Source organism: Polypterus senegalus, chromosome 3 (genome assembly GCF_016835505.1).
Source record: "Polypterus senegalus isolate Bchr_013 chromosome 3, ASM1683550v1, whole genome shotgun sequence".
NCBI lineage: Eukaryota > Metazoa > Chordata > Cladistia > Polypteriformes > Polypteridae > Polypterus > Polypterus senegalus.
The window spans coordinates 52,117,435-52,136,782 of NC_053156.1; the positions used below are offsets into that span (position 1 = coordinate 52,117,435).

A 19,348-nucleotide genomic window follows, 5' to 3' on the forward strand; every position below is an offset into this window, starting at 1 on the left:
TGAGTCAACTTTTCTCCATTTTAACTGGCTTCAGGTGTGATTGCTATATTGCCATCACCTGTTTCTTGCCACAGGTGAGTTCAAAGGAGCATCATATGCTTGAAATTAAATGATTTACCCACAATTTTGTAAAGTTGCCAATAATTTCGTCCGGCTCATTTTTGGAGTTATGTGTGACATGATTTCAGATTTGGTTTTTTTTTTCCTCTGTTTTTTGTGTTGTTCCAATGCACATAAAGGAAATAAACATGTGTATACCAAAACATTTGTAATTGCAACAATTTTCTGGGAGAAATGGTGCATTTTCCGGGAAAATTCCAGGGGTGCCGATAATTTCGGCCATGACTGTATGTTTAAGCATTTTTTTAATGCAATTTAAAGTGCAGTAATAGTTCTTCATTGTTATTTTACTAATAATTTTGATTTTTTTTTTTTAAATAAATAGTAAAGCACTATGGAGTTTATAGATTTTTACCATTAACAGGCATTTTCAGTGCAATTTCCAACTTACATACAAAATCTGGTTACAAAGTCTGTAGGTACAGAACTTGCTCAAAACCCGAGGCTAGTGTATATATGGAAAAATTATATACACATGCTTTGGTTTTATTTATCATCGAATCAATAAATAAAGTTGACACAACAAGTGTACAAGGCATTTTTTGTGTGGCTTTGCAGGACCTTTTATTATAAAAGGTTGACATATTAAACAATAATCCACTTTGTAAGAAAAACACAAGAATGAAAAATCAAAGGTTTAAAGCTAAATGTTTATTTTTTACTTATTAATTTTTTTTGCTCAAGTTCTTTTTTTGAATCTGCAGCAGTGTATCAGTTTTTAAAAGAATCTGATTTTCTCTTCTATGACAGGATCAGCAGAAGAATATTTTAGGAGGTTATCCATGTCGAACAAATTTAAGCAACACCTCCTCATCGCTTAGCCCTCCTGCCTTAACATCTCCACCTCAGTTCATCAACAGAAGTAACTCCAAATCACAGCTACAGACTACCACCAGCTCCTTGATGAACCAGATTCATGACGGTGCAAGCATTAACAGCCCCAATATATTACCAAGTACTTTAAACAGCCAGCATCAATTACAATGTTCAGCATCAGGAGAAGGAAACCGCAACAGTTACAATCAAAGCCGGCTGACAGTTGAAAGTGCAGCCCGGAATGAGCTCAGGGGCAATCCGAGAAGTGACTCCAGAGAGCCTCGTGTCATAGGTAGTGATAGCCAGCAGGCTAGACTTGAGCAGCAAAGCGTCTCACCAGCAGATATTACCTGTGTGCCTTATAACACTCATCACCAACCCAACAATAGCACAGTTGCTGGAACTCCTCATAGCCTGGCCACTGTGTCATCTTCAGCCTCATCGAGTGAAGTCTGGAGAAAAGAACAGCATTCATCATCCGGTGGCAATGGCTCTCATCTAGTGAGTATGATAGGATTTCATTATTACCATTCTGTCTTTTATCCCCTAGCATTTTATAATGTTAAGGTGCTTATCATTTCCATCTTGAGTACCTGGATCCCATTTTGAGTGATTGGAGTTGCCAAGTTGGAGTGCCATCTATATCAAGTGTATTTGACCTGTTCAGAGATTCTTCCCAATGTCCTGGACTGACCTTTCTAACCTGCTTAGTATGAATGTGTTTGTATCTTGCAATGAATTGAGGTCAGATTTAGGACTGATTCATATTGTGGATTCTTCAATATTAGGATAAGCTGTTGAGTCCCTCAACCTAGGCAAGTCATTATGGACATGGGTGGATGGATGATTGGATTTTCACACCTGAGGAAAGACAGACCATTAAATCATTATGTGAACCAATTTTGTATAAAATATAATTGAAACTGAAAAATTAAACATTCATTAACGGCCTTGATGACCAACTACAAAAATGTATTTTTTTCTCTTTTTTAGACAGCAGGACTGTACTCCCGTAGCCAAGGGCTTGAAACTCAGGGTCATAACCGACCTTCAGAAGGGGATACAGCTTTGGTGGTGCATGAGCATAAACCATCCAGCCCCCCTTCCTTGTCAGGAACAGCTGCCATTGTTACCACTGCCACTAACATTAATCATGCCAGTATGTACAACAGCAGCAGCACCTCCAAAACAGTTCAGGTTACAGCACCCTCCACTGGTAGCACCACAGTGGGAAACCTTATTAGGACTACAGCAGACTGGAAGGGAGACTCCAGGAAAGATTTATCTCTTTCATCAGCCTTTGTGAATCCTGGAGTAACTGATGGAATTGGGTCAATGTATGGCAAAGATGTACATGGGCCATTAGTTAAGCAGGAGTCCTTCTATGATCACAGCAACATTTCTGTAACTGCTGCTCCTTCATCCAGTGTAATTAGCCCTAACATTAGGACCAGTTTTCAACAGTCAAAAGTGAAAAGTATGAGTAACGAAAAGGAAATTGGTGGACTGCAAAATGTGAATACTGCTAAACCTACTGTTCCCCCACCTACGGCATTTGAAACAGTCCAGCCATTGTCTGATCAACCCTTATCTTCTCAGGCTCATGAAAGCCCTTACCATAAATCTTTTCCTAGAAAAACTCAAAGCATTGAGGAGGTATTGGACAAGTTGGATGCAGAACTTGAAAGGCGGACACAAAGTGAAATAGAATTATTGGAGGTGGAGAAGGAGGAGCAAAATGTAAATGATACAATGCCCATTTTGACTTGTAATGATGACAAGGTGTCTCCAGCTCAGTCTGTTTCAAATAAAAAGTTCCAGCAACGATGTATTGAGAAAGATACAGCAAGAATGTCAGCATCTTCTCTTTACTGGACAACTGGAAATAGTAATGCTATTCACCTCCCCGCCTCTCCAGCTGAAGACGAGCGACCAAAAACTCCTGGACTTGACCTTGGTGCTGAGCAGGAGAAGCAGAGGAACAGGAGTGAAAGCAAAAACAGCAGGGAGATGCAAGGACCTCAGGTATCACAGTCACCAAATACCTCAGGAACTACATCTTACAGACCCTCCGAAATGGATGGTCTATTAATGCAACAAACAGCAGCAGTTTTACCCAAAGATCTAGCAATGCTAGGAGCTGTAAGAGGCAATCGGACACCATCCCAGGGGGCAACATCTCCATGTTTTACAATGGACAGACGGCAGGATTGCTTAAAAGGAGTAGTAATAAAAAAAGAGACAGAACCTGTAAAAATAGAAAATGGTAAGAAGTTGTTTGAAGATTTTTCTGCCAGCCCTGGTGGTCAGGCTGATCAGTTTGAGGAGCCATCAGAATTGTCCACCATTTTGCCTGACGGTTTAGCCAATATCATGAAAATGTTGGATGAGTCTATTAAAAAAGAAGAATTATATAAGAACACCAGTCAAGTTAAGGATCAGTATAGCTGTGTCTCCCCGGTTAGGAGCTGCATACAAGCCACAACAGAAAGGGGTCAACCTCCTCCCCTGCTGGAAAGACCAAAAGCTACTCTGCAAAGCTCCAGCCTTAACATTAATGCAGTCAACAAGACTCCACCTGTTCTCAGTAGGCAGGGGTCTGTGGCTTCTCTGTCATCATCTTACAGCCGGTCTTCCTCTTTTTCTGAAGAGGATACTAGAAGCCCGGTGAAATTGAGTCCCAGTTATACAAGAAAACCTAGGCAACTGGATATAACAGAATCCCCAGTTAAGGATCATGTTTCCAGTAGCAAATACCAGGATTCTAGAGTTTGTGATGTTTCTGAGAATATTGATGTCAAAAAATCTGAAGACAAATTACAGAAGAAATTAACTCCTGAAAAGTCTATCTTTAAAAATGACAAAGAGAAGTTGTGCTCCATGAAGGAACACCATGAAACTGCGTTGAATGAGACACAAGACTCTCCTCCCCCTTATGCCCCACTCCAGCAGACTGGAGTAGGTAACATGTTTAAATCTCTTGCTTCAGTACTTGAAAGTCAAAAATATTCCTACAGGGGTGGCCCTTTTGGTAGACCGCCAGCTGGAAGTCGTGGAAGCAGTGGATCTTCTTTGAAGTACAAGCCGTCCATCAGTGGAGATTTCCCCAGAAAGAGTCCTGTATGCAGTGAATCACTAGCATTTTCTTCTCAGTTAACTACCTCAGATTATGAAGAAATGTGGTGCAGTAAAACTCATTCTGTGGTGCCCAAAAAAGAGATTACCCAATGTAGCTCAAGAGACTCGAATAAAACCGAAATAAAGCAAGAAGAAATGGGAACTGATGCAGATATTAAGCAGGACTTTTGTGAGGGGCAAGACAAAACTAAGGTCATGCCAGTGACAGAAAAGGATGGCATAATAATGAGTAAAAAGGTGAATAAGGTGAAGGAGGAAAGGAAGCAGACATCAGTGTCAAAGACATCCCTTGCAGAGCAGGGACGTAGTTGTGAAGTTCTTTTGACGCGATATGAAATTCCAGAAGGAAGCTGCTGTGTAAAGGCAGACAAAGACAGAAAAAATGAAAAGGAAAGAGAAAAAGAGATGGAGAAGGAAAAATCAGGAAAAGGACAGAAGATTGAAGATAGACATCGACGAAGAAGTAGGAAAGAGCACAAAAAGCACCGGAAAAGGGATTCTTTGTCTGCCTCCACATCCTCCTCAGGAAATGGGCTCAGCAGCAGATGTAGTTCACAGAAGCACAAGGATAAAGAAAGCAAAGCTCATAAGGATAAGAGCAGACAGGTGCTAGGAAATTTGGACATGCAGAGCAAAGAGGTTCAAGGCAGAGAGAAAAGCAAAGCGGAAGGAACTAGCGCAGCATCCACAAAGGGTGAATCAAAGAGGTCGTCTAACTCTGGAAATGTTAAGAAGGAAGAGGCATCAGCAACAGTATCTTCTGGCGGAAACCATAAAGCTGGAAGCTCTTTAGGACCCGCAGACCTTCTAAAGCTGAAGGCACTTTCTGATGGTCCCCCTAAAGAGCTGAAAATTCGTCTGATTAAAGTGGAAAGTGGGGATCGTGAGACCTTTATTGCTTCGGAGGTGGAGGAGAAGCGAATTCCCCTTTCAGAAATCACCATTAAAAACGCGGCTAGTGAAGTGATCCGGGCCTGCAAGTAAGTGTGATCAGAGCCCTTTGAATTAATAGTATTACACTCTTAATATTAAAGCACCCACTTAGTGTTCAGTTTAAAATCAGTATATTAGAGTGTTCTGATTTTTAGTGCCATATAATGTAGTTTTGTGTTTTTGTTTTTTTTTTTTAACATAAATATGCATAAGATAACAGGATGTGGTTTGTATAACTACCATCACATTTAAGTGGCAAGGAATGGCCAATTAGTAAAGATTGTTTTTTTCTAATGGATTTTTTTAATCCTTTTATTATGTACTAACACATTAACAATTTATGGAACCAAAAGTTACTTCTCTTGAAACCACATGCACCCTGATATGTTTTTTTTAGTCAATACAAGCGTGATTAAAATCTTTGTTACATAAGCTGAACTTCTGCTCTTCAATAAAGTGCATTTGACTGAGAAAACTATTAAAATATCTTTGTTAGGAATGCAAAAATTAAAGGGAAGTTTTGGGAGTCCCACCTTCAACCAGAATTTTCTGTGAAGCCAAATATGGGAAATGAAGAAAATCTTCCAAGAGAGAAACTGAACCCACCTACCCCAAGTATTTATGTATGTATTACTGCAGTTTCACTACTGCAAATTCAAGAATGATGTCTTTGTTTTAATGTTTTATTATGTTAATTTTATTTGGTATAATTTTGAATTTTAGTACCTTAAGCCCTATTTAATTTTTTAAAGATTTTAAAATTATAGTGTAAAAGGAAATACCATTTTGGTAAAGCTCATATTCACTTGAAGAGGAATGTGCAAGTAGCTTGTTTATGTGTCAAGTTTTCTGTCTTCCAGTCCATTAAACCGCATCAACATGATTTGTCTAGGTTGGCTGCAGCTGCCATACTCCCTTGAACCCAGGATTGTCGATTAGTCGTGCTGAGATGAGCCAGGACAGTCAGGACACAAACTAGCAAGAGTGGTGCAAACTTCAATTGTGCAAAACACTATGTATGCCATCCATAATAAATAAAAACAGGCATACTGGTGGATGTTAAAATGTCTAATAAATAATCCAAATAAAAAAAGGATAAAATTGCTGGCAGAGTATGTTCCTTTAAAGCATTTAAAGTATCTCCTCTACTTACCCCGAAAGGGGCTCTGCAACAAGAGAAAACATCCACCGATAGGTGCAGTCAACCATTTTATCCTGGCTGTGGTCCTTCCTCCAATTCTAATCATTTGGCAGGGTGTCAAGCCTTGCTCCTCTCACCCACTGCTGTTCCTTGACCTCTCGCAGGAGCCCACTCTTAGCACTTGCTGAACATCCCAAGGCGCAGGATTAATTCTTGTCCCACATCTGTTACTGGCAACGCGATCCTCTTTGGGACTCAACGAACTGCATGCATCTGCATGTGATTGCCTGACCAGTCAAGTTACCTCCACAACACAGTCAGCCCTAACCATTTGTTTCACTCCGACATGTGCCTGCATTACTACTGGACTATTGTCAGGTGCTGCAGAACAAGGTGGCAGCATGTAGTGGTATCTATCAGTCATGACCAGTGTATTTCTTCAAAGTGATGCCTGTTTGTCAGCTGTCCATTTACATTTGATTCAGTTTACTTTTATGTTGCACTCAGAGAACTGTAAATGTAATTACACACTTAATAATATACTGATTAATAACACCTAAAGACACAGATTTATTTAAGCACGGATGAAGAAAAACAATTCCAAACCAATTACATCAGTTGGAACCTAACTATATTCTGTCCATCAACATAAATATTGACAAATTAAAAGAGGAAAACAAACAGTCTAGTCAGCAGGTTTGACTGACGGCAGTCAACTCAAATTTACTTCGATTATGAGTTTGTTGAATTGTGTGAATATGCCAGTACAACCATGAATGGAAATTTTTGTACTGAATATTGATGGACATGTATACAGAGGACAAAAGGGAAGAACCCGAGTTGGTCTGGACACACCTTATCACTGTCTCATTTGTCCATGATTATTTTAATGATTTTTCTGCAAAGCTGGTTTATTTTTATGGGCTTTTATGAACTATTTTATTTTTTGTTTTGTTGTTGCAGTTGGAAAGTAAGCGCGATGCTTTCTCCCCAGTGCTTCACCAGTTTTGCACAGACTCAAAAAATCCCATTACTGTCATCCGAGGCCTGGCTGGGTCACTGCGCCTTAGTGAGTATCCATTTAGACATAATGGCTTGTAGTTGTACATGTGCTCTCTTTGCACCAGGCGTTATCTCACTCAGCTGTTTTACGCCACGTTTCTGTCACTTTATCCATGTTATTCTGAAAACCCATGATTTGAAGTAGCACATGTCTTGATATGATATTGCTTGCTCTCCTTCCTTTACTTACTAATAAATTGTACTACCTTTGCTGTTCATTCCGTAGATCTGGGCCTGTTTTCAACTAAGTCTTTAGTAGAAGCAAATGGAGATCATTCTGTGGAGGTTCGCACACAGGTTCAGCAGCCTTCAGATGAAAACTGGGATTTCGCAGGCAACAAACAGACTTGGCCATGTGAGAGCAGCCGTTCTTACACCACTATTGCAAAGTATGCTCAGTATCAGGCATCATCTTTCCAGGAAAGCTTACAGGTGAATACTATGTTGCACTTTAACCCAGCTATGGATTCTTTAAATTAAATGCATGGCTAAACTGTCCTGGAGTATTTGTACATTAAGATATTTTAAGAAATTCTGCTAAATTCTTGAGTTTCAGATTTTATACTAGCAACAGTACCATTTGATCTAGGTTAGTGATATGTGTCTGATACAGAAGTAATATTGTATAAAACAAATCTTTGGACATCAGTGGATTGATAAGAAAAGTTGTGTTCATTTGTATAATTTAAAGAGTTTTATTTTTATTTTTTATTTTATTGTATATTTCTAGGAGGAGAAAGGCAGTGATGAAGATGAGGATGAAGAGGAACAAGTCAGCACACCAGTGCCTTCTATCAACAGGTAGATCTGTTGTTTAGGAGTTAAAACATATTTTAACAAATTCAGACTGGAGTTTTAAAACCTGATTAGAATTACTACTTTTAATGTCTAAATTTGCACTGCCTTTCTTGGCCTTGTCTCATGAACAAATCCCATTAAACTTGCATGTTCTGTAGGGTTAAAATTATTTTAAGCCTACAGGAGCTCCTGAAGCAATAGTTTATGATTTGATTGCATCAGATTTTTTTCCAGCAGAATGTTCAACTAAAACTACAAAAAATTACACTGGAAAATAGGCAGATAGATGAAGTGACATTAAAACTTGGTGCTGCATCAATGGTAATAGTTATTTGTATTTTTGTATTGTTCTTCTTCTGTTTTAGTTCGGATCAGAAAGGGAAGATAATAAAGTTTGGGACAAACATTGATCTCTCTGATCCCAAGCGGTAAGGTTCAACTCTCTGTGAAGTCATCTAAATATTGCATGCAGTCTTTCTGTTACTGACATTTATAAATTATAATGACTCTTGGCATTGGTCTGTTGTATTTAATACAAGCAATAAAAAACATGAAGCTACTTATTTCTGATAATAATATGGAAATAGTAGTATCAGTGTAACTGAAACTACATTTTTATACTAAGAAAATTTAATATGAACATATTTTGCTTGTATAAATTTCCTGTTTGTGCCATCAAAGTTTGTTGTTCCTCCCTTCTTTTCCTTTTTGTTGTGCCTCCTTTCCTCTGTAGTTAAGAGTCTTTAAAACTCAACTCATTCACATGGTTCAGGAGACTGAAGAATTGGCAGTTTTTTTAGCTGATGTAGTGCCAGGTATCTGGAACATCAACCAAAAAAGTGTACACACAGAAAGATCCAATAGTAAGCGTGTCCTCTCTGACATTTTGTAAAGTTTGTGATCACTGTCCCTGAAACCCAGACACATGGCAATCTATGATCTGAAGGCATCCTATCTGGATAGGATAAGATGCCAAATCTGAAGAAGATACATGTCGTCCAAATACACTGTTACTGTTGCTTTTACAGAACACCACATTTAAGAAAGAGGTATTTGTTTCCTTTAGGTTCCCTTGAATGGCTCTACATAATTTCATTTATGTTTCATTCTTATATTGCAGATGGAAGCCACAACTCCAGGAGCTTCTCAAGTTGCCCGCTTTTATGCGAGTTTCCTCCAGTGGCAATATGTTAAGTCATGTAGGATATACCATTTTGGGCATGAACACCGTGCAGCTGTATATGAAGGTGCCAGGCAGTCGCACACCAGGTAAACAGAAGATAGGCTATTGTTTGGGAACTGTTGGAAATTGTGACTTTTCCTTGTTAATATATTCGGTGGTAGTTTAGCAAAAAAAAAGTGAGGATCACACAGATTCATGACCACATTTCCTCTAAGGTATGATTAATTCAGAAATGTATATTTTTTCATTGGGATAAGTTAGTTTGAAAGAAGAAAATTTTCAGTTTAGCAAATAAACCAGTTGAAGCTGATGTTAAGCCAAAATACCTCCCTACATCTACTGTATGGCAGAGAACCATCCCTTTCTGAAAATATAATTATACATTTTATTTACTGTATATAACACCTTTTCCATCCTCAAAGTGCACATCAACTCTGGGCTGTAAAGTAATGTAGATATGTTGGCAAGTTTAAAACAAAACTGACTTGCTTTTAAGTAATTTGTGTGTGTATGTGTTTTTTTTTTTTTTTGCATTCCAAAATTCAGGTCACCAAGAAAACAACAACTTCTGTTCTGTCAATATCAACATCGGGCCTGGTGACTGTGAATGGTTTGCAGTGCATGAGAGCTACTGGGAAACAATTAGTGAATTTTGTGAGCAGTAAGTAAATTGTTTGATTAAAGAGTAACATTGTATTCTTTTTTTTAGTATTTTTTAAAAAAAATTAATAGAAAATTCAGAATTTAAATGTGCTCAACAGAAATGTGATATGGCCCATATTTCATGCCAACTTCTTTTTCTAGTTTTCTAAGTGTCACCTTTTTATGGTGTATTGAGGTGTTTTTGATACTATGCCAAAGTATAACCAGGTCTGAATCAATGAAAACAGAGATTAGAATAGTTTCAAGAAAATGAAATTGACATAGTGTGGGGAAATTAAACCTTGTTATTAGTTTTATTTTTTTCAAGGGAGACATTATTTTTTTTGACACTAGCAAGCGCATTAAAAAAAAAAAAAAAGTACAGCTGAGTCTTCGTGAATTTGACAGACAGCAGAAGTTGCTTGTATCTGTGAACATGTTTATGAAAGGCCAGCACAAAGTAATGCTAATCAAAAGTCAGTAGAAACCAAACAGTACATAGCATCTGCTGAAAAATGTGTTAAAAGCCTGACAAATTCATGACTGGGAGGGCTGACAAAATAATAATGGCTGACTCTCACAAAAGTTTTTTTTATTTATTTATTAATTGCCATATACCATATGTCTACAATACTGTATATTGATTGCTTATCTTGAGAAGCAAGAGAGGTAAACTAACAATGCTGCATCAACATTAGTACAGTCTTGTTTCTCTCCAACTTGGAAGTAGAAACCTACCTTTTCTCTTCATGCATGATGTGCCCCTACTGGGAAGTATAGGGATTTGAAAATGTCTGTGCTGATACTGCATGTCATCTCCAGTACTTGGAAAAGAATGTAGAACTTAAAGAAAAAATGCATGTACGGTAGAATGTATAATGCATGTTTAAGTTTCTATCAATTTTAAAACCCAAGTATTGTTTTATTTTAATAGCTGTTAAATAAAAAGATGCAGCAGAAGCAAAAGGGTAACAGATACCATTAGTGCACCCCCCTGCATAAGTAAAAAAAGAAAAGATCTGTTTCATTTAGATGAAGATGACTTATTTTGAAAGTTGTATTGGCGTTTGTGTAGCCATTCATTGTTAATACATATAAGTTCATAAAATAAACTAAATTGAAATCTTTTTGGTTTCCTTCTTTGTTACTCCCACAAGCTTAGCACTGTTCAGTTTGGATATACAAACACAGTAGTACACATTTTTCCCTCTAGTTAATGCTGGGAAAAGTCAGTGATGCTGTTGCAGCAGGTTACATTTACAGTTTCCTCCCTCATTACTTTACAGGCATGGTGTGGATTACTTAACGGGCTCCTGGTGGCCAGTTTTAGAAGACCTTTACAAGGCCAATATTCCAGTTTACCGCTTTATCCAACGACCAGGAGATCTTGTGTGGATCAATGCAGGGACAGTACATTGGGTACAAGCAGTTGGCTGGTGCAATAACATTGCCTGGAATGTGGGCCCACTTATTGGTGAGTAGTACCAAGAAGGAATAAGAGCTTCTCTTCACTGCCTGGTGTCATGAGTCACTTGAGTGTTCTGCAAAAGCAGCATTAACAACAGGTATTCTAAATGGTACCCATTGCAGCCATTTTTTGATATGTGTACTTGGCAAAATTGTTCTGTCAAGATGCTACAGTTTTATTTCGTTACAATTATTAAGCACAGCTGTACAATTTAGACAATAAATATGAAGATTAAAGTTTGACTACAGTTTAATTTTTTTTAAATAATTTTGTTGTTTAATTTTACTTACTTAGTGCCTCTTGTTCATAGAATTCACTGGAGATAATCCATACTGGGTGTTAAGGCTAAGTGCTTTTTATTTCCAGCATATCAGTACCAGCTTGCACTGGAGAGATTTGAATGGAATGATGTGAAAAATGTCAGGTCCATCGTGCCCATGATTCATGTGTCCTGGAATATTGGGCGTTCTGTCAAAATCTCTGATTTTGACACCTTCAGGATGGTCAAGTAAGCATTTCAAAGACTCTTTAATACTGACATGTTTCTTAGTTTTTTTGTGATACTATCTTGCAAATGTTGTGCTTAACTGTAGCCTTTTAACTTGTTAGTTTAATATTGCAATTGGTGCTTATACATCAAGTTGGTTGTTGATGGGCTGTTACTGTCATTGGTCTACTCTTAGAACAAGTAAGCATGGTTCTAAAAGTGGTCATTGTAATAGAGGAATTCCACCAGAGGTCAGTGGTGTGTTCAAACCAAACAACAAGGCGCTTAGGCCATTTCAAGGCCAATCTAGCTTTTGATGTTTGGTTTAGTAAAAGCAAGCTTCCCAGAGGCCCCCGTCTCCAAATGATACTGTAGATTAAACAAGAGAAGGCTTAAATTGCTTTTAGTTTATGATGACTTGAGTCAAGGGTAAGAAAAGAAGTCGGTATTCTTTTAAATACCTGAACTAAAAAGACTAAGAGAGCAGTTTAAAGCCTATTCAAATTGTTTGGTGCCCTACTTTGACTCAGAACTCTGGTTCGCTTAACAGGCTGTTCAGCCTTCATTGCTTAAGGTCTAACATGCAGTGGCACTGCATAGAGAAACCAGGGATTTGTGATATTCTGACAGTCATTTAAAGTGAGTGATGCTGTCACATAATAGTCCATCACCATTTTGTGGTAATATAATCCTGTTGAACCAATTTAGACTTGGCAGTTATTAAGGGGATCAGTACTTTATAAATTGGTTATTATTCATTTTGTGTAAATTGTTGACTTCTTTTTTTATTTTTTGTGTAGCTTGATGTTGCATATAAAGCTTTGTTTTATTTAACATATTTCTAATAGAAAATCTGAAAAAAACAAAATGTCAATATTTTTCCAAGATTCTGCATGTTATACTGTATATCCAAATCTTTATTAGTGCCTTTTTTACATTGATCCTTATTATATTCCTTTTTCTTTTTATCTTGATATTTTAGACACTGTTTGCTACAGTCCCTAAAAAACACACAGATTCTGCGAAACAGGCTCATTCAAGAAGGAAAGAAGATCTCTTACCAGAGCCGTGTCAAAGACGAGCCAGCGTACTACTGCAATGAGTGTGATGTAAGTAACAAGCGTAAATAATAAAATCCACAGTTCACCTTGTTCCACTTTCATTTATTGAGGTCGCTTTGCCAGTTGCACACGTATTTGTCAGAGTAAATTTATAAAGCAGTACAGTTTTTAAGAACAACAAATTTACAGTATTTAAAAGAAAATGTTTTTTGAAGTCATTACATTGACTGTATAGTGGCCAAATCAATCTTTTTAGTCATTACAACAACTGGTGTAACTTGTTTGTAGGCTAAACTAAAACACAATACAACATAACTGTATGTCATGTGAAAAATTATGAACACTCCATAACAGGTTTTTTTTTTTTTACAAATGTGGACATACCCAGATTTGATCTTAATTTAAACAGAATTTATAGATTACCATGCTACATTTACATTTTATAGTGTATTTTATAATTTAAATAAACCCAAATTCAAATTGTGCATGTGGAAAAACTAAATACATCCCTACCATTCCCACTACCTCAAATACCTCGGATCAGGTGCACATAATTAGAAAGTCATTGAAGGAGGATCTTGGAGGATACTTTCTTATTTAAACCTCTTGACATTCTGTCTGGTTTGCTCTAGTTTGAAAGAGCTCTTTGAGGTGTAGATGCCTTTGAGTCAGGTAAGGGATTTAAAAAGATTTCCTACCAACAGGAAATCTGCCATTCCACTATCCAGAAGTTTGTCTATAAATATAAGATTTCAAATAATTTGCCTAGACCGGAGGCACTCCAGCAAGTACAGAGTAGAACACAAGATGCTGAAGGAAGTATAAAAAAAACCCAGAATTTTATCATATGACCTGTAAGTAGCATTTGGCACTGTTGCTGTCAAAATGCATGAGTCTACTTTTAGGAAGAAGCTGCACACATTAGATCTACATGGGAGAAATGCCAGGAGGATGCATTTGCTTTTAAGAAAGAACAGCCAGGCAAAAGCAAAGTTTGCCTATGAACACTAAAACAAAGACTAGGATTTCATGGAACAATGTGCTCTGGACAGATGAGGCAGAGAGAGTTCTTTGGACACAATAGCAGAAGACATATTTGGCAAAAAACAAAAACGGCATTTGACCTGAACAGCCTGATGCAAACTGTAAAGTAAAGGGGTGAATGTGTTGTGGTTTGGAGCTGCTTTGCTGCATCAGGGCCTGGGTAGTCCTCCATCATAGAATGCACTGTGAATTATACATCATTGTACCAGAGGGCAATGGATAATGTGAGGCCATCTGTCAGGAGACCCCCCCATTAAAGTATATCACTATTGACAAGGGGTAGGTAAATGAAGATAAAATCTTAAAAAAGAAAAAACATTTCAAGGGGTGTACTCTTGTTTTCCCATATTATACTAAACTCTTCCTATAAGCAGATTCTTCCTGCTTACTTTGTTGTGGTTCATTTTCAGTTATTGTGAAAATAGCCTAAACAGTTTTTGTTATTTTTTTTCTTTCTTTCTTTTCCCCCAAACAATTTCTGTTTCTATTTGGACTCCTAACCTAATTAAGAAAACTGGTTTTCGTAGTTGCTGTCTTTTTGTGGTGAAAGTAGATATTACAAAACATAAGTTTGGTAAATTTATTATAAGAATGTGTCAGCCATTTATGTATGTTACAGGGGGATAATTTTGTGTTGTGTTAAATTTTTAAGGACTTTCGTTATCTTTGTGATTTTCATTCTACTTATTTAATGTATTTTTTATTTATGACCACATGACAATTGTTGCAGCTTTTCACGATCCAGTGCTGTTTGCTTGAGTGTCAACTTTTCTCATTATGAGAATACAATTAATGATACAAACTACATAGAAAAAGGTCAGATTAATAAGATAACTGTAAAACGGAATTGGGCATTTAAAGCTATGGCAAAAATACAAATATTTCTAAATGTGTTATAAATGTAAAAATCACATTCCTGTACTTTTCTGAATGCAGAATAAGAAAGACCAGAAAATTAAATGACATCAATTAAATGTAAAGTGACTTCTTGATTGTAAAACACAAACCTGCAGCCATATCTCATTGGCAGGACCAAATCTGAGAACCACTGTCTAATGGTAGCTATTGTCCATGTCATCCCAAATAATACTAAAGTGTTCGTGCGTATCCATGTTTCCATCCATTACAGCTGATACCTGAGTAAGCAATTTATCTAGTATCTTTGTGTTTTATGGTTAGAAAAACAAAAATGAAACTACAAGAAGGTGGACTGATAGCGTTCTGTTTTTTCATCAGGTGGAAGTCTTCAATATCCTTTTTGTTACATGTGAGAACAGCAGCCGTAAGACATACGTGGTGCACTGTGAAGACTGTGCACGCAAGCGCAGCCAAAGTCTGCTAAACGTGGTGGTGCTTGAGCAGTACAAAACTGAGGAGCTGATGCAAGTTTATGATAACTTTGTTCTGGTAAGTGTGTGGAATGGACTGAAAAAGATCAAAACATTTTCAAACATTTTTATGGTAAAGGAGTAGATGTGCACAAGTAAGGCAGGTGCTGGATGGGCAGTATAGTTCAACAGTGTAACCACTCTGACTAATGGTGGCAGCCTTATCTTTTAACCCAACCTCAATATATACAAAGCATCCGTGCAGTTCACCTTATTTTTGTAAATTGTTTTGTGTGAAGCTAACATGGCCTAAAATTAATGAGCTAAAAATTCTGATCACTCCCATATGAAGCAAATGATGTCTCATGTCAAGGTCCAGGATACATTAGATTGTAAGCCAACATCAGGCATTGTAGTTCATAGGTTGAATGCAGCTGGTGTAAAGTGCTTTTGAGAAGGGCCTAATTGTTATGGCCAGATGATTTGTTCAGAGCATTTCTGCAGTGGCAAGGCTTGTGGGGTGCTCATAGTCAGCTATGGTATCTACCGAACAGTGGTCCAAGGGGAGAAAAAAAACAACAAAACACTGACAGGGTGTTGGGATGCCAAGACTTGTAAATATGAGAAGTTCACGAAGGCTATCCCATCGGGAACAAAACAAGGAGGGCTACTATGTTACAGTTAGCAGATCATTTTAGTAATGGTTACAGGAGTAATGTGTCATGACACACAGTGCATTGAATTCTGCTGCACATGGGACTGCATAATCACAGGCTGTCCTAACCCCTTCCCACAGTCAAAAGTGGTTTCCGAGTGTCGAAACCGGACCTTGGATCAATGGAAGGAGGCCATCTGGTCTGATGAATCCTGTTTTTTCTTGCACCATGTGGATGGCTGGGTACATATACCTTATTTACCTGGAGAAGAGATGGCATCAGGATGTACTGTGGGAAGAAAATAAGCTTTTAGAGGAATTGTGAGGCTACGGTCAGTGTTCTGCTGGGAAACCGGACATTCATATGACCATTTAATTTATCCTGCACGTCCTAATTAAACAATGTTGCAGACCAAGTACACCCCTTCATGACATCTGTATTCTCAAATGGAAGTGGTCTCTTTTGGAGGATTCTGCACCCTGAAACACTACCCAGATTGTTTAGGAATGTTTTGAGGAAAATGATGAAGAGTCCATGGTGTTGCCCTGGCTTTCAAAGTCTCCAGATCTTAATGCAATCATCTATGGAATGTTTAGGAACAAGTCTGATTGACAATTGCTCCAACTCACAACATACAGGAGTCTGAGGATATTCTGCTAATGTCCTGGTGTTGCATATCATAGGACAGCTTCAGAGGTTTTATAGGATCTGTCTCCACCAGTTGGAACACAGAAGTGCAACAGCATATTAGGCAGATGGCCATAATGTTTTGGTTCATCAGCGCATCACCCCATTGCTGCAAAACAGTAAACAATTACGCAAAAGTATGCTGTGCAGAATGGAAGACTGCCACATTAGTACACCAGTCTGATTGCTGGTGTCACATATGAGTAAAAAAATACATGCAGTGCTGAAGTTCTGGTGGAGTGGTGACAAGGAAAGTGGGGAAAAAAACTTTAAGAGCATAAACTGGAATTTGTGAGGTTTAGAGTTAAAGGTTCCATACATTCTCCTTTTACAGTATAAGGTTTCTTTACTTAAAAAGGCACAGTCTTTGAAAAGAATGTACCCTGGTGACATTCAGCCAGTTGAGAGGTTTGAAAAAAGTCCATCAAGCAATTGTACTCTAAGGGAGACTGTATACATCCATCCATCTTCAAACCCACTTAACCTTATCAGGGTTGCGGGGCAGCTGGACTCTATCCCAGCAAGCATCAGCCAAGGCAGTAGCAACCCCTGTATAAGTTCATCTGACAGAACACTTAAAATGAAATGTTTCTAACTGTGTGGAAATGGTAAACTACTTAGGAGGAAAAGGTATCCTTGATGGTTGCATGCTTGAGGTAGGGTCATCTTGACAGTGTAAAACCTACAATATGCTAAACTACCAGCCAGTCTTCATTGTGCTGCATTCCTAATCTGAGTAGTCAGTCGTTCACTTTGTATGAATCTCATTACAGTCCCCTGGATATACAGTATAAACACATGGGAGTCCAGAATGTCTGAATTTCTTTTACAAACAATTTTCACACTCCAGAGTCATAGATAACGTTATATAGAGCTGTAAAAAGATTAGTAACAGACACTGGGAGAATGGCCTATTCTCAGCAAAACTTTTCCTACACTCGTAATAGCTGTCAAAGTTTCTTTGATTTATCATTCTTGGGGTTTTACACCAAAAAAGCTGCAATGAATGCATTTTTAATTTTTATACCTACTTTTTTTTTTTTTCTTAATTTCCTACAGGCGCCACAGCCAAGCTCAAGATGAGACATCATTAAGGGTCCAAAGCCACAACCAAAACATGGCTCCAGTAGCTGGGCAACCTGCAACCTTACGCATTAGCCATTCAACAGTTTACTTACCTTTGTTTACAATACCGCAACAGCCAATCAACACTCACCTTGCCTCCGCTCACTGGTGGCTGAAAAGAGACACGTACTCTGTAGAGAATGCTTAATGTAGAGTCAACCAGCAAGATAAAAAAGAAAACAAAACAATCAAGACAGATGTCTGATGGAGGGGTAGGGGATGTGCACCAGCTGCCACACAGGTGGACCTTATGATGAAAACGACGATTTGGAACTAAACTTTTATTTGTTTTGTTTTTAATTTTTTAAATTCTTTTTCTATCCCCCTTTGGGTACAAAACAAAGTTGTGACTTGGAAAAAAAATGTTGCAACTTGAATTAAAAAAAAAAAAGATTTTTCTTAAAAAAAAAAAAAAGATCAAACAGCCTGGTAAGATACCACATTGGCCTTGGACTTATTTAAATAAGCAGAAGAAAGAGGACATTTTTTTAAAGCATTAAAGAGAAAAAATAATTGAGACACAAACACAGTGGTTTTGGAATGCTTCTAATACGGGTTATAGCAAGAACTATTCTGTCCTAGAGAATCTTGTATTTGTGTTGTAACAGTGTGGTGTATGCATATTTTATTTGGATTTTTGTTTTGTTTTTAAGTACAATTTGAGACTGTAATGCCCATCCTAACATGTTTTCTTGATCGCGTGATCATTCTTTTACCTCCAGATTTTTATTTGTGTATTTCCTTTATGAATTGTAAATTTCTTTATTTATATATTGTTTCTCTTCTATTTATTGGATTTAGATGTTTCTCCCCCATTTTTTTAGTGTTTTTCAGATTCACATTTTGTTTGTTTTTTTTATTGCAATTAATCTGTAATATTTGGAAAAAAAATGGTTTGGGGGTTGGGGGGGTGGATCTTATGGTGCTTTTTTCTCAGTATATACATATATAAATATATTATATATAACTTTTATTTCCTTATGTCCCACAAACCACATAGAGCCAGTCCGTTGAAATTCATTCTTTGTTTTTTCTTTTCTTTTAATGCAAAAAAAAAAAAAAAAAGAATTATGATTTTAGGAGCTTTTGCAGAAATAAGGACAATTTGTAAAGTTAAACTAAATCAATATTAACTGTTTGAAATGATAACTAATAGGTTTGGCATAGATTGTTTTTACTTATTTTGTTTAGTATTTTTCCTATTAGAATTTTTGTCTCATTTTCTGACACAAAATTGCATCTTTTTTCGGATTTTAATGCACTGTTTTCAAATTCATACACAAACTGAGCCAGATCTGTCTTAAAAATCCTCTTGTGAAGTTGTGTGACATAATTATTATTATTATTATTAATAAAAAGTTTTGATAAAGTTCAGACTTTCTTTACATTAGAATGGAGTGTCATGTGTAAGCCTTGTCATATCGGTCTGAGGAACCTGAAACAGGCGACTTTATGGTCACACATCACGGCGATCTGGCAGATGCTCGCTGACGACCGCACGAATCGTGTACACCGAGGGTTCAGGGCACATGGGAGAACAAGATGAACAGATGAACACACGACGTTCCATACGCTGCTTGAAGTGGAAGCAAATAAATGGCAGTTCCGTCTGTTTCTGTCTGCTTGTCGTTCCTCCTTGCAGTTGTTTAAATATAACAT

General features: G+C 37.5%; 1 protein-coding gene across 5 annotated transcripts in view; it reads left to right on the forward strand.

Moving 5' to 3' along the window:
• Window positions 1-19,058, forward strand: part of kdm6ba (lysine (K)-specific demethylase 6B, a) — a 392,876-nt gene extending 373,818 nt beyond the window's left edge. For all 5 annotated transcript variants that reach the window (XM_039747183.1, XM_039747187.1, XM_039747185.1 and 2 more), the window contains 14 exons: window positions 871-1,437; window positions 1,930-5,054; window positions 5,504-5,630; window positions 7,112-7,217; window positions 7,437-7,642; window positions 7,941-8,011; window positions 8,374-8,436; window positions 9,129-9,277; window positions 9,738-9,852; window positions 11,120-11,307; window positions 11,668-11,809; window positions 12,771-12,897; window positions 15,130-15,300; window positions 17,624-19,058. In XM_039747183.1, coding sequence (XP_039603117.1) covers window positions 871-1,437; window positions 1,930-5,054; window positions 5,504-5,630; window positions 7,112-7,217; window positions 7,437-7,642; window positions 7,941-8,011; window positions 8,374-8,436; window positions 9,129-9,277; window positions 9,738-9,852; window positions 11,120-11,307; window positions 11,668-11,809; window positions 12,771-12,897; window positions 15,130-15,300; window positions 17,624-17,647 — 5,181 coding nt within the window. In that variant the 3' untranslated portion in view covers window positions 17,648-19,058. The remainder of the gene's footprint in view (window positions 1-870; window positions 1,438-1,929; window positions 5,055-5,503; window positions 5,631-7,111; window positions 7,218-7,436; window positions 7,643-7,940; window positions 8,012-8,373; window positions 8,437-9,128; window positions 9,278-9,737; window positions 9,853-11,119; window positions 11,308-11,667; window positions 11,810-12,770; window positions 12,898-15,129; window positions 15,301-17,623) is intronic.
• The last annotated feature ends 290 nt before the right edge of the window (window positions 19,059-19,348 follow it).